This window comes from Psittacula echo (assembly GCF_963264785.1).
Source record: "Psittacula echo genome assembly, chromosome: 2".
In the NCBI taxonomy this organism is placed as follows: domain Eukaryota; kingdom Metazoa; phylum Chordata; class Aves; order Psittaciformes; family Psittacidae; genus Psittacula; species Psittacula echo.
In genome coordinates, this window is record NC_137737.1 from 41,343,732 (window position 1) to 41,360,275 (window position 16,544).

Genomic DNA, 16,544 nt, shown 5'->3' on the forward strand with positions numbered 1-16,544 from the left:
AGGACCTGAGTTTCCCCTGACAGCTCCAGACACACCAGCAACAACAAAATGCTACGGAGTGTGTATGAAGAAAGTGATGATCATGCTAACTTGAGTTTCGCCTCACTCTGCTAAACCTGGTTTGAAGCTCTGCCTGTTCTTTACATGTATTTAAATGCAAATCCTTTCAAAGGGGAGCATACTAGCCGTGCTCTGTAGCCTGATTAACACATGCTTTTTCATAATGCAGGGGTTTATTTATCCGGGTTATCTCAACTCAAGATCAGTGAGAGGTCATGATATTATTTAACATTAACTTTTTCATTTGAAATTGGTATAAATAATTCCATAGGGTGGTGACAATGAGATGAATAAGTAATCAGTAGAACCTCTGGAATAAGAAGAGGAAATAGGAAAATACATTGAAAAACATAGGTTGGCTCATGATGGGATCAGTGCATGAAAATACGGACAGAAGTGTTCATACTGCAGACTCTTTTAGTAGGATGTGCCTGAGTATTTCACTTTGTGTTAAAGCAGAGTATTCAAATTACTTAGGGGTCAGAAAATTCATCACTGTAAATACAGTGTTGGCACTGACATGGGAAGTGCTTAAGTACAAACTGTGCTTTTCAATTGTACGTTCTTTCTTTTCTATAGTAAAGGAAACAACTCACACAAACAGAGAGAGGTTCAGCAGAAAATATACATCCTTCAAATAGAATAGGGACCTGGATCTTAAAATATTAATTTTCATCTGCCCAGCTAGCTAAATATAGGTACATTCTCTTTGCCATAAATTGAAAACCAAAATCTCTTCACATTGTTGAAAAAATTTTATTCTGTGTAAAATATTTTAAATAGATATTTTCACTAATTCAAATAAATTACTCATATTAGTATTTCATATAGGCATAAATTATCTTTAAAATGAAATGCTTACCCATCATCATAACTGCCTTTAGAAGCAAGAATAATTTTTGAGAAAATCTGTATTGTAATAAGTAACTTGCTGTACAAGAACCAAGTTACTGAGGCATAAAGAGATCTAGAGATCATTATTAGGGATTATGGACTACTTTGGAAAGCAACAGGCCAGCGGCATACTTGAGAACTTGTCAAAATGGTCTGTAATCCCAGTTACGGCCTTCTCTTGAGAGCTGGCTGATACTCATCAAGGCTGTGGCCAAGGTTCTGCTGACATTGAAAATCTTTTCTCTTTCATATATTGCATCTTCTGCTTTGTGATTTCAGCTGTGTGTCTCTGATGATTCTAGAAATATTTAAAATGGAGCTGGGTAGGAGAAAGCAGCTAACTGTCTCGTGTATGTGCATTGAGACCTTTCTGCTGTAACCAAGTTTTCGTTCAAACTTCCTTGACTTGTCTGTTTACTTTTATTCTCTACATATTCGGTTTTATTTAAAAGAATGCTTACTGTGTTTTTCTTTCCTTTTCAAACTTTCTGATCCTAAAACAACAGTTCAAAGAAGGGAGTTTTCTCTCAAAGCATTAGTAAGCACTGATAAAGTTTCCAAATGTATTGAACTCCTACCGACGTCTCAGATCCTGAATTTCTTTGAAACACTCAACGATTTTACCATGTAGATATAACTTCCGGCATGTAATTAATCCACTTTAAATTATGCATATGGTTAAATGCTTATTGACCCTCGTAACTGTAGGGCTTCTATGCCATCCTGTGCCTTTCTGGCTGAGAAGGTTACCCTCAGGGCTCTTTCTAACAAACACCTGCACTTATGATCTCACCCATTTTGGGATGAGTGAGTTCATTAGTGTAATTATCAGATGTCTGTAGATACTTTGTAGACACTGTATGTTTTTACTTGTGTAGAGGAAGGGAACATCTATGTCCTTCATTAGCTGCTGCCAATCATTGCAGTGTAGGTCAGCAGTGAACCCTATGTCACTAGGCTAAAATACAAAATTGAGATTCTCTGCAAAGTCTGCATTAATCAAGAGCTGCAAGCTGTGCAGAATTTAAAACTCAATTTTAACACCCGTTGCATTTTGGGGTTTGTGGGTTTTTTTGCTATTGTGGTATGTTAACTGGTACTCTGCCAAGTTCAATCGTACATTTACTGCTATGTTCTTCAATTTTATGCATTTGGCTTTGTTAGCATAAACCTAAGTTAAGCATGATCCTGAGCAAGTATGATCTGTTGAATTGGAAAAGCTGTTTTCATCAAGCCTGTATGCATTCTGTGGTTTTAAGTCTTACAGAGAACAAATTTCGCATTCTGTTGGGCTATGTGTTTTTAAAGCTGTATTTAATAGTCATCTTTTGGGCTTGATTCAGAGTTCACTGAAAGTCTAATGGGTTTTGGATCAGGCCTTTTTGTACATTTCTTAATTGCTGGTGCCTCTATAACTAATATGTTTTGATTTCCATGGGATCAAAAGGAAGTGTTATGTTGGAAACAACTATATGAAATCAAAATCACTTTTCACTGCTCTGGAAAATTAATGCAGGTTAATGCTATTGTTCTTTTTCATGTAAAGTGGAAAATAGAAACATCTTAAATGAGGAAGAGGTTGAGAAGTGTCTCATAAACCTTTTGGAAACTGATAATGATGGAGTTAAAGTTGCTGCTTCCCAAGCAATTTCTGCCATGTGTGCGAATTCAGCTAGCAAACGTGCATTTGGACTCCAAGGTAAGTAAGGTGGGAAGGAACGAACTGAGAATCTGTGCTTTTCCTTTTATAAGGAGCATGTTATAATTTCACAGACTGCCATGGTTTATTTAAAGGTTCATGTATACAATTATTTCTTTCAAAGGGATTCCCCAGCTAGTACAGTTGCTAAGCAGTGACAACGAAGAGGTAAAAGAAGCTGCAGTGACAGTATTAGTTAATTTGACAGCCGCCAGTCCTAGTAATGCAAGGTGAGTCTGCAATAATTAAATTATTATTTAGAACACTGACCTGAACACAAGTAATATTTTGATTTTTAAAGAATACTTTACCTAGTCCTTACCCTACAAGGCAGGTCTGTTTGAATTTGACTAGAAAGCACTTCTTGGTGCTTATGTGTCATCTGGAATAGGTTGGTTCTCATCAGCGTTACAAGACTTACGCAATCGCCATTAGTGTTTGCTTTATCAAGGAAAGGTATGAGGCAGATGCAATAAAAGCAGAGATATACGTCATGTTTTTAAGGGAACATATGAGGAAAATACGCCTTGTAGTCTAAGGCATTCGATGTAGGATATTTTTTGAAAATTCAAAATCAGTAAGGTATCCTTTAAAATTTGATGGTTCATGCAGCTTTTTTGATAAATTTAAACCCAGTCTTCGATGGAGATAGCACTCAGATATTCTGAATATTGACATTGTCTTTCTCTTCCCTTTTTTACTGTTTCCCAAGTAATAGAGAATGCTCATAGTGCATGCTCTAAAAGAAAAGTGTAACTTCAGTATCCAAAATAACTAACAAAGGATGGTTAGCTGACTATACGTTCCAAAATAATTGTATCAGCTAAATTCTACTGTCAGTTGCAAAGTTCTGTTATCTGAACTCTATTAAAAGTTCTGTTTGGAGAGAAGAAGCAGAGCAGTCTCATGTATATGAGCAATCACATGTAACTAACAAACCATAAAATAAAATTCCTTAAAAGTTTCCTGGAATATACTTAAGGAAGTTGTAATCCATTCACAGGCATTCTTTGAAGTGAAAAAGTAAAATAACTCACCAAATAAATTGTTTCAATTTATTGATTCAGCTCTTACAGTCACCAGTATTCACTTAATGTTACCAGATGGAGCCATAATTTGACACAAGAGAATAAAACTCTGTTCTCAGATTCACATAGTAGATTTTTTTTGTCTGATATTCTGCTCTTCTCATGTGCATGACTCTTCAGTTGGTGTCAGTGGGAGTCATGCACACATAAAAAGAGCACAGTACTGGAGTTTAGGGGTCAAACTTTCAGCTCTGCTACAGCTGTTTTTCGTAGTGCAGCCCTTTGAGGCTTCACATTGTGAAAAGGAAATCTCTGGAGAGTTTTGAGTTGGTATAGCAGTTTATGCCAACTCATTCAGTTTCTTTTGCCAAGGAGATAGTCAGGACATTGTTTAGCTCAACTGCTAGAACAATTCTCTGAGACCTCAGGCAGGGAAATAGCTGTCTCTGTTCCTCTGCATTATAATGAAGTCCGTATTTGTTTCTTGCTGGGCAGAGTCAAGAAATTGTAAAGGTGGCTTACATATACAGCTCTCTCTTTGCAATCCAGCTCCAAGTACAATATGGAAGAACCAGATAATCTAATCATGGGTCTTCTGTGAAAATCAGGAAGCAATAATTTACATAAATATGTATATTGGATGAATGCCATGTGACTATATAATTACTTCAAAGCTTCATTTCTAAATCAAAACCATTAATAAGTCATAGAAGGGTCCAAGTGTGACTAGGATCTATGAATGAATATATGGAGTTGAACCCTCGGCTGATACAAATTGGTATAGTTCCAGCTCACTGACTATCTGGCCTATATTTATTTTACATTCGCATAATAGGAAAAAAAACAGTTCGGAGAAAATGGATTCCAGATTGAGTTACCATAATCATATTTCATCCTGGAATATTTTCTCTGAGTGTCTTGTAAACCACTGAAAATAAGTGTATATATAATGAAGATGCTGATATGCTTTTACAATAACGTGACTTTGCTGTGTAATTATGTTAACAGTACTCTAGTCCCAAATGAGACCAATGAGACTAGTGTCCTTTTATTGGTTATATATTAGATTCTTGTTATAAACCTTCCAAGAATATTAAATCATAAAGCTAGTAGTAGCAGGTAGAACTTATTTGGCAAGAACAAAAATGACTACAGTAAAGAGGAAGACTATTTACTATAAATGTTTTTACTTTTTACCACCCAAAAATTCAATCTTGTTGAACTCATCTACGTGTCTTCTGCCATATTTCATTTCATGAGCATTTTTGCATGTATTATATCAATTGAAGAATGTGTACCTCGCCCTTTCATTTTGTACAGTATTTATAACAGAATGTAAGGAGAGTACAAAACATTGCTATTTTTGCTGGTGGTTTGTCGTTCTTGTTAGGAATATTTGGTCAAGAAGTGTTGTCTGTTTTTCCTGTAACATGGAAAAAAAAAGTTAAACCACACTGTGTCATTAAGGCTCCCACAATAGCTAGCTCCTAAGGATAAAGTCTTCCATTGATTAATAACACAAGAACAGCATAGGCAATGGGCAATACTACCCCCCACTAATGTATATTAACCTTGACCTTTAGGTGCTTCCCCACAGCAATGAAAGGCTAGTTCTATACCTCTACCCAATCAATCCTTTGTTTCTCAACTGAGACAGCTAATAAAGGTGTCAAATATGGTGGAGGTTTTGTAATTAGAACACCTGTTCACGACCAACGGGACGGAGCCCAGCTTGTCATTTCACACAAGTCCCCAAGCAACTGTGATTTGGCAAAAATAAATAAATTCATGAATGACTCTGACCCCCATGGTATTTTAGGCAAAGATCTAGAGCAGAAGAGAACATGGGTCCTATGCAAAGTGTTTGAGTTTTCAGGTTTACTGGAAAACACAGATTTTCAATATGTTATCTACTGGAACACATAGAATTACTATAGATAACTTCTAAAATATTTCAGCATTCAAATTTTTGCTGCAGAGCTGGTGGTGTGTCATACTTCAGTAGCACACAGAAGAAAGTATGGTGGTCAAAAGGCTCATTAGTTTACAGACTGACACCACAGATGATGCTTTTTTCAGGATTGTATTTGAAAGTAACGACAGAATTTTTTTAATGATAAATTATTCATAAGCTTGTTAATAATTAGGCTAAACAAAAATAAAATTGCAGAGCATATTGCAGTTTAAAACCCCATGTACTTATTCTAACATACAACAAAGAAATTATTTGGTTATGTTACTCTTGTATAACTCCAACACCATCCTTGATATATGTCAGAATTTGTTTCTGTGAGCTGCTTCTGAGAAGAAGAGAATTATGTTCAGCTAGGGTTTTGCATCCTTTTCCCATTTTTTAATCCAGAACACTAACTTGCTTTATTGAAAACTGTATACAGTTATTTGGACAGCAGAATGCCATTTTAAAGAATCTCTGAAATCTGTCTAGTTTTGATGTGTCCAAGCACCGGGAAATGTAGGCACAGTCACTTCAATAACGTACATTATGCGCGAATTGAAAAATTACACGCAAACAAAGAAACAGCAGTGCCATCTATTGGTCAGAAAAACAAATTCTTCTGTGCTACCCAACTCGCTACAGAGCAAACGTTTTACTTCACACTCTGCCTATTTTTTCCCATTTAAAGTATAATCAATTATTTTTGCTTTTCCTGTATTTAGGATAAGCTAATCATGTTAAATATAAATATTATATTGGTTAGAAGTAACACACAGAAATAAGCTCTTAAGTGTACCAGTTAGACATTAATTTGACTAGCTCTTTTCTTCAGTATTGTCATAGCACAAATGCTATTTCTAATAGCTGCCTTCATAAATCTGGCAATGTCTGAATTCTAGGCACCTAATGGACTTACCACTAAAGAAAAACATATGCTCTGAAATTTAGAGCTTTGTACTGGACATGAAAACTAATCAACAGTTTCAATAATATTTGTCTTACATTGTTTACTTTAAGTGCAAAATTTATAGCATTCAGTTAGAGTTTGGTCTGGGGGAAGAAGGAAAGGGATGTTTTTGGTTCAGCTGCATTAAGGGCTGCAGGAAATTGTGGTACATGACAGACTTATGATCTGGCAGAATATTTCTCCCAGGGTTTATCACTAGTGTCACATTACCTATTTCTAAATATTATATCTGGATTCCAGATAGTAAAGTATCATCCCAAAAATTGCAAAGTCAAGGCAGGCTTGATTTATTTATATATTAAATATTATATATTTAAATAGTTGTTTAATTTTCTAATTCTTTACTTCTTTCCAGGAATCAGTGGACCTATTTACGTAAGCAAAATTATGTCTATATAGGCAGTTACAGGCATTATTGCAGCATCAGAATACATACTTTCTTAAATATGTCAAAATTTCCAAGATTTGGGAGTAGGCTGGGGATAGGAAGATAGGTTGGGAACTCACTGGTTGTGAGCAGTGCCCAGTAATAAGAAAGTGAGTCAGTGCCTTGACTTCAATGGGTGTTGCATCTATTCCAAACTGAAATTCAGATACGGATCTTATGACTCAAAATAACATATCCTCAGTCTATTTCATGTGGATAATGCTCATGTGTAGTGAGAGTCTTTCACCTTCTTAAATGGAGTTTTTCAGTATCCACAACAGATTTTTATTGTTTTTAAGACAGATGTAGCTGTCAAAGAATAAATTTAAAGAATGTCCAGTTTTCTTACATTTCAAATTTTGTTATTGTCGTTAGGAAGTAATGATTGTTACCATTAGGTAATAATATCACTAGGTAGTAATCTTCCCTATTAGAAAATGGGAAACTTAATCACAGCTTTTCTCTTTTGAGACTGTAGATGGAACCTAATTCGCATAAATGGATCAATATTGAAGCGTCGGTATTACATAAGATAATACATTTGCGTGAATATATGTGTTAAATTATGAGAACAGGAACCAAAATTTCTAGTACATGAAAGCTACATTTAAGAACGGAAATAGGAAATAATCCATTGTATGGGGTTTGTCCTTTTTATGGTTTAATAGTTGTTCTTTATAACGTTAAGTTTGCGTGAGGGAATCAACAATAGAATGCCGCCAGCTGTATTGTGTAAAGGTAATATGCTTTAATACTGACCCCTAGTGACAGAATCATGTTTTTGAGCCACTGTGCTGCAAGGTAAAGAGATTTTGTGGGTTTTGTGGTTTGTATTGTTATTTTTTACATTAGCACCCATTCTGTTGAGACCTCCGCAAATACATGTAACTCATGCCATGAACAGATTCCTCCTTTGACTGTCTCTGACTGTATATCCACAGTGCAACGGTGCTTTCCAAAGAAAAAAAGCTAATGCAGTCATTACCCAAGAGCTCACAAGCTTTTCCTTACAAATTACATATTGACTTCCATTGAAAACTGTTTTATGGTAAATTTCTTCCTTGGCAGAAAAGCTGAATCAAGGCCTGCTGCTGGGATGTCATTCAGAAATGGGTTCCCACTGTGACATTAACATCACATCAGATGACTGATGCGCAACCCATGGACAGGACCCAAAATCATGCCTCGCTGGCAGCTGCAAAATGTTCCACTCAGCCAACTGTGGGTTTTCTCTTGGATTTGTGACAGTGTGGCTATATAGAAAAGTCCTGCTGTGGACTCACTGTAACTGCATTTTGTTCCCATTACAACCCTTATTTCACAAAAAACAAAACAAAACAAACAAAAAAACCAACAAAACAAACCAAAAAAAAAACCCACAAAAGTTATGCATTTTCCTGTTTTATATTGAAGGCACAGACAAGCTTAGAACATTCAGCTCTAGCTAACACAAATCTCATTTCACAGCATCCTGAAGTCCATGAGAACCTAAGAAGAAGTTCTACCCCTTACTGATACAGCAAAATCTGTCAGACTGTTTGCACTGTCCTACCTCCAAAGCCTTGGAGTATGATCACTATCTTAGCTGTGGAAGGCTGGAATTTCACTTGGCGCATGTGTATTGTCACCTGTAACTTCCTATGGTAGATTTCAGTGGGATGAGGTGAAACTTCTCTCTTCCTGGATGGGGACTTCCTAAGCCTGGTGGAGAAAAGTGTGTTTAAGGGAGTGGCACAAGTACAATGATTTCTTTTGAGTGTGTATCCCTACAACAACATTCTTTTGTCATTCATTCATTTAAGGTTATATGCACTGAGATTAATTATACTTCTTATGAATTAAAAGTAACAAGGATTATTTTACATTTGAGTAAATTTCAGACAAATCTATTGGTGCTTTTACATGCATATTTACTTTGTAGCATATTTCTAAATTACATGTAAATTATTTAAGTATATGCTTTAACTTACTTAAGTGTAGTGTGAAGTTATTTAAGTGTATATAAGGGAATTGCAGGTTTATAGCTGATCATGCAAACTTAATTCTGTCCTGCTGTGAATTTAACCTGTGCACTGACTGTGGCATGCTAATTGGACTGTTATACACACAAGGGGGTAAAAATAAACTTTCACAAGTAACTTTAACCCTTTTGACTTGCAACCTCAGTAATTTTACCTTAACATAGTAGTATACTATATAGTCTACTACGTTAGAGGTTTCTAAAAGCGTGAGTTTCTCCGCCTGAATCCTTGTTGAGCCTTTAGCAAAGCAAAGCAGATTGCTGCCACTGGAGATATGTTCACAGTTGTCCAGAAAAGACTTATCCAGAAGTGAAAGATGGAGTCAAGTTTCACAGTCCGAGCGCTATGTTTAGAGAGACTGACTTGACACAGCTCTTTTGTACTTCCAAAAATGAAGAGAAGCCACTGTCTCCTCAGTCCCTGTGTTTAAATGAGTCGTTGGGAGGATCCTGCTTCAGCTTTTTCTTTCCTTCCCTTACACCTCCATGAAGGCTGCTCTGGCAGCTCCTGGATGTTGCCTATGATTTTGCTTTTGTCACAATGTGGGTTACAGACTCTCAACATTTGTTGGATTGGTAAAAAAAAGAGAGGGGGATGGGATCTTTTTCATGAGCTTATCCTGGTAGAAGCTATGTGGGATCTTTAAAGGGAAAAAAGAGTTTCTGTTGCTGAACTTCAAGCCTTTCTCATTATAGCAGAAGTGTCAAAGATTTTCAATAAATGTTGCAAATAACATTATAATTTAAAGGCTCAGATATCACAAATAGACAGTTCATTACCAATGCCACTGTAATATTTTAAATGAAGCATACTCCACTTTTAGAACTGAGTTCTGCGTTACTTTGTCAGATGGGTTCAGTGACAGAAGATCTCTGTAGTGCTAAATGAGAGTCAGGTGTTACAGGCTCTCCTAATCCAGATAGTTTAAGGTTTTATTGCTTCCAGACTGTGGAGTTTATTGAGTTTGGGGTTTGTTGATGTTTTAACAAGATACTTCTCATTAAAAAATAGGAATAGAGGGTTCAGTTCCTGAAATTAAAAATTAATATGGTTTGTTGATATCATCACTATTTTTATTGTAGCACAAAGGGGCCCTAAATTGTAGATCAGAGTCTCCTGTGCTAGATTCCCTTACTCAGAAAAAACATACTGACATTAATTTCCTTGGTATAGTGAAGAAAACGGAAGCAATATTAATCTTTAAATAAAATACAAGGGACTGCATACCCTATAAACAGTCAATTGCTTTTGAAATAATTAAATCACAAAGTGAAATTTTTGGTAAATGCAGAAGACATTTGTTGGATGTGATTATTCTGATGGCATAACAAGGCAAGTGAAGAATATTAATACATCTAAGGAGTGAAAAGGAAGCTATTTCTTGATTTTTTTTTTTCCCCAAACTTCTGGTTATGATATTCTTTCTGTCAGAAATTATATGATAGAGTTGGATCAAAAATGCCTTGTGTGAAAAAGAAGTCGTGCGATTTAAGAGCTGACTTTAAAAAAATGTGTGTGGAATTAGATGCATAATTCCTATGCATAATTTACATGCAATTATGCATGAAAATGAGATATGCACAGGCATAAATGACTAGCTAAGCACTCACACACAATCACAGTAATTCTGCACAGAAATTAAACATGCGGTTGCAAATACATTTGGAAACTGAAGTCCACGAGGAGTCCAACAGTCTTTGTGAGGAGGAGAAATCTGATTTTTTTCTGAGCAGAAATTGTGTTAAATCCTCAGTCAGAAGGGAGGACGTAGCTTAGGTTAAGGGCTTGGGGGTGGTCTCGGTGGTTTCTGTCAGTGCTTTGGACAGGGATAACTGCTTTCTCCATTAGGCTAGACCTTCTCTTCAGGAGGAAAAGCTAGCAGGTCCATTCTCTATGCACTAAGTAATCCGTTGTCTTTCTTGCCATGGCTGGGAGGGCTGGTTGGTGACAGAATTATTATGCTCAATGTGATGCCAACAAAGACGTGGTTCTTGCCTCAGAAAGCCTACAGTCCTAAAAATAAAATAAAACCCCATGGAGTTTTGGATCAATTTTTACCGATGATTGTTTTCACAATGCTCTGCCAATGTCTGAGCTTTCCTGTTGCACTCCAGACAACTAAAGAAACAACATATTCAATTCAGTGAAATTCAGATGCATCTCCAAAGTAACTGTTTAAAAATATCTGCATTGTGAAACTTTTGGTAATTATTTTATTGTCAACTTTTAATTTATTTTTGTAGTGAAACCAGTAAAGAAAACACTTGTCTCAAACTCTCAGCATTTGTTCTTTGAGTCTTGAGTGATCTTTAGATCTTTCAAGAAAATCTCTTAGCTTGTTACAATGTATACTTAAAATTAATAATTTAGATTAAATATTCATTATCTGACCTTTTAATATTTGTCTTTTCAATGGCACTTGAGAAAAATAATTTAGCTGTTCCTGAATACAGTAATTTGAATTCAGGTATAATCAGAATTTTACTGTTTCACTACAGGGCATGGTTAAGATCATTAGGGTACCTGAACCATGTATACCCTGGCTAAGGTAAATGCCTAATCCTATTAGGTTAGACACTCTCACAATCATAACCATGTGCTTATTAGTCATAACATTTGAATTATTTTAATTCCAGCTCTGCAATTTCTACACCTATCTTGTCTGGTTTTTCTTGTTTGCTTGTTTGTAACTCAAATAGCTTCCAATTTTCAAAAAACCATAGTGATACTGCAAATGGATCTTTTCTTTTTTTTTTTTCCCTTGTCATTATCTTCTTTCCTTTTCCCTAATCTTTTCTCTTCATTAGGGTACTTGATGTATTTTGAATCTTTACACAACATGGAGGAAAAAAACCTGTGTATTTATATAATTTATTCCTTTTTCACATCAAATAGTGTAATTTTTTTTCAGCTAATCCGATGTAGTCCTGTAGTGGGAGCACTGACAAAGTGCACCCTCTCAAGTAGGATGTGTTCTGCAGGCAGGGAGAGGCAAGCGCTCATCTACATTAGGCAAAGACAGTGATGGTAAAAGCTTCTTCCTCTGGCTTTTATTTCTTTGTAATAAGAATCTACACAACGTGTATCTCTGCCCAAGATGGAAGGGAATGAGGATCTGCATGATGAGATCTTAATGTTGTAGTATTTCAGCACCTTAAAAGCTTAAGCATATTCATTCTTTCAGCTCCATTCTGTTGGCCGGTACTGCTGTTTCTTCAGCAGCTGGAGCCCTGTGGCCCAGGGTGACAGTGCTATGGAGGCCTTCTCTGGAGGGCTAAGGAGTAGCAGTGAGTTGAACTATGGATTCCCCATTCTTCCCTCATAACCTCTTCTGTATGTATCTCTGTTACCAGGATGCAGCATTGCTCTCAGGTGTTTATGCCCCCTTAAAATCTTATTCTCAAAGGTACTGGTTACCTTCAGCTCTTATTACCCGCTTTCGTCACTTCTAACATGAATTCTTTTTGCTTTGTAATTGTGCTCTTGATTAAACTAAACCATCACTAAACTGTGATTCAAAATGAATCTGCACAGAAGTAGAAGGCTGGATTGAAATAAATATGTATGATCTTCTAAATCAGTGGTTCTCAACCTTTTTGAAGTTGAGTGGCACTTGAGAAAATTGGCTGTGCTCTGTACCTCGCTGAGGTCAACTCCGAACACACGAGAAGCTGTCACCTTGCTCTTTTTTTAAGTACTTGTGTACTTGGTGGCTTTATGGAAATTACAGTGAATCTGCTTCTAATGTGATTGGCTACATCATTCAGTTCCACGTATCATCCTGGAATCAGTCTGTTAGGGACTATATGTTTGTTAGGATTTCCTATGGGAGAAATCATGTGTTATTAGGTGTAGTATAGGAAGAGTAAGTCCCGTACTTACTGCAGAAGTATTGGATATACTACACCTGTGAAATGCAGCCATGCATCTCGTGTAGTGTATCTATCTGTCCTGTAAATCCTGGAATTTTGATGTATCCATTGTACAGGAAAAGCTTTGATTTTCATTTTTTTCTTTTGTTTTTTTCTTTTTTTTCTTTTTGTCCCTGGATACGGTATGTGTGTATATACTGTATAATGCTATAATCTGGGGGGAAAAAAGCTTATGGATATGCCTCAATGTGCATGTATGGTAAGTCTCTCCCCACATTTTGCCAGCAGGTACATCATGTCATTGTTACATGTGCTATGCATGTGATGCTTTCTGGTAAACCTGTGATATATGCGGTGTATAGCTGATCCTTAACATGTGCAATTGACATGTTCAGGATTTCTTCATATACAGCAGCCTGGATAAAGCTACAGCACTCCTGAAGCTGGATGTCTGGACAAAATTTTTATGGGGAAGAGAAGGCAATTATTAACCAGAGAAATTCAGTGGCCTTACCTAAGTAAAATAAAAAAACCACCAACCAAAACAAACAAAACGTTTTCAGCTCTTCTTTATCTGGTCGCCCAGATAAAAGGCTAATGGAAGACAGTCTGAGGAGTGTAGTGCAGGACATCTGAAAACATGGGATTCACTTCTACACAGAGATTGAAGTGCTCGTATCAAAATTACTGGTGCTCCAGGAGCAATCAACACCAAACGAACCCTATACCTTTATGCTGCACCCAAGCTAATAATCCTATTCACCTTCAGTCCCTGGATTGCTGTTTTTTCTCTGGTTTTGCAAACTGGGAACTGCTGCCTGACTGCCAGACTTCCTTATACCCATGCTCCAGCGCTACAGCTGCCATTGCCTTGTAGCTGAGGCAGAGATCAGGCTAACAAACCCCATTAGCCTCTACTGATTCATTGCAGGTAGGCTCAGGAGTAAAAAAATCTGGTTTGGAGATACTTGTGCTAAGATGAGTTCACAGTGAGATCAACATTGTGTTGCTCATGAAATGGGATTATATGGCATGCGTTACCATGTATTGTGCTTTCTAACCTGCTTGTGTAAGAGCGTGACTGCTGGCTTTCCTGAGGTTTTTTGTTTTTATCAATGCCTTGAGAGTCTTTGATAGCTTAACTCTTCCTTGTATATGTAATACTTGTAAGCTTGTGTTTATTTTGCAGCTGTGAAAGTTATCAAAAGCCAGTTAGATTTTGGTAAAACACTGTTACAGTAAATGTAAGATTTTTCACATCCAGATTTCTCTTATTAAGGTGCTGACAGAAATTTAGCAAAACTTATAAAAAACATACACTCTTCTCTTGCTCAAGTGCTTAGGTATGCTTGTATAGAGGTGGGAGAGTTTTTATATTATATTGTTTTTGATATATACAAAGTGTATAAAAGAAGGTATAAAAAGCAGTTGCAAAGAAAATTCAAATTGCTATCTGCGCATTTCCGTTGCTAACAATAATGCCAACTTTTGTTTAACAAACAGACGAGCCTAATGTAAAATTGCTACACACAGATATTAAATTTGACATATGCCTCAAATCATTTGATCAAATTTTATGTACGAGCTCAGCAGAAAGACAATTCAATTTTTACAGTGTGCTGGTTTCTAATGACTTTGGGAAAAGCACCACTGAAGTGAATGTAAGATGGTATAGGCAAAGAAGTAAGCAAAGGTTTGGCAAGAAGGTGAACAAAAATCTCAAGTTATAGAATATTTTACAGCATTCAAAGAATGTAAACTGCATTGCTATCAGTAGTTTCTTTTGCCTGTGGGAAAGAAACCAAAAATATACACAATGAGGTGGTAACTCAGAAATATATACCTGAAGTTGACTTTGTTATTTTTCCTTTAAGAGGCACTATCCCAGTGGGTGCCAGAAGCAGAACAGCAGTGTTGAGATGAAGTACTCATAGGCCAGTTCCTTCTGCTATGACTGAGCTGTAGGCCCACATGATTATTAGTTCTGCAACACATCAGATTTAAGTAATTTGCAAATGTGTCCTCTAACAGCGCAGCTGCCTGCACCTTCTACTGTCTCCTGCCTGAAGTTACTATTTCCTTAGTAGTGCTTCATAAACTATTGTTTGGGGTTTTTTTTCCTTGGCTGCTCTCTAACCTAAATCTGTGGAATGATCTTTAAAAAAACCCCAGCAATCCTCCCCAATTTTATTTGCAAGCAGGTTGTTGCACATCTAGCTTAGAACTTGGCCACACCAGCATTTGCCCCAGCACTGTCGAGAGGCAGCACCCTTCAGCTACAGCTGCAATATCAACTGGGAGCAGAGGGGATATTTAAACTGGATCTGCTGCTGATAGACCTCTTAACGTGGAGCCAGTCATAGCCAGCCACGAACTCTGTGCTGATGTGTCCATTGTACTCCTGCTGTCTAAATCAGCTTGTATAAAGCCAGCTCAGTATTTTCTGTGTTGCACTGAACTGCACCATGTACACCTACTCTTTAAGAATGGCAGAAACTTGGTGTACTATATTCATGCCACCTAGATATCTGATCACAGAAATTTATGGAGACGGCACAAAGAACAATGGCATGAAATTCCATGCACTGTAATCCTTATTAGACGTAGTGCTAGAATGGTTATGGGGAGAGGTGGTAAGAGTCTGCAGAGGCATTTTTCTGCAACTAGAGATACAGAAATTTTGCATCTTTGAAAAGATGCAAGATTTAATTCACTTGTTCAAAACCTCAGAAAGAATCTATGTGCTAATAAGCCAAAGAACCCAGAAGTTTGTGACTTTGTCTGCTTAGGCTGTGCCTCTTAAACCTCACACAATGCGTCTTATATAAATTACATGTATATACACACACATACATATATATAAAAATACTGAAATGTAATACTAATTTAGTTGATACATATAGAACACTAAGAAGAAAAAATGGTCCTAAAATGACAAGATTTTTTTTCTCCTTCATTTTGCTAGTGCTGTTGCTGAGGCTGAAGGAATTGAGCCATTATTAAATACCTTGTATGCTCAGCGAGATGGAGCCATTGCTAATGCTGCTACAGTTCTAACAAATCTGGCCATGCAAGAGCCATTACGTGTAAATATCCAGAACCATGGTATTATGAGTGTGCTTGCAGAACCGTTGCGCTCGACCAACAGCCAGGTGCAAAGCAAAGCAGCATTTGCTGTGGCTACGTTTGGTTGTGATGCTGATGCAAGGACTGAGGTAAAGCTGCTCTTCTGGGCTGTGGTTATTTTATGACATTTCTAGGTCCTGAGATTGCTATTATACTTACCTAGAATCTTTGTATTTTGTGTCTGTCCTGAAAGTCCCAGGCTTTCTAGATAGTAACTCATTTTTCACTTTTATCCTAGGTTTGTTCAGCTGAATTTAGCTCAGTTTGTCATGAGAACTTGGAAAGGGTTTTCTTTAATTTCTATGTTTACTGTTGTATTTGCTTGCATCAAATTAATGTTTTACAGCTTTTCACTGGCTTTGATGAGCTTGCACAAAGGCTGTATCTTAATCCTCATGTTTATGAGCATTAAACATCATGGCTTTTCAGCTGCAACTCTCATCTGAACTTTGAAGATGAGAAGTTCTGCCCTCTTTACTCTCCCTCACTGTTG

At 36.8% G+C, this 16,544-nt stretch overlaps 1 protein-coding gene across 1 annotated transcript in view; it reads left to right on the plus strand.

The window, feature by feature from the left end:
- Positions 1 to 16,544, plus strand: part of ARMC3 (armadillo repeat containing 3) — a gene marked incomplete at both ends in the record, with an annotated part of 48,247 nt that overhangs the window by 15,394 nt on the left and 16,309 nt on the right. The window contains 3 exon segments of the mRNA XM_080611195.1: positions 2,501 to 2,653; positions 2,778 to 2,883; positions 15,891 to 16,140. Coding sequence (XP_080467321.1) covers positions 2,501 to 2,653; positions 2,778 to 2,883; positions 15,891 to 16,140 — 509 coding nt within the window.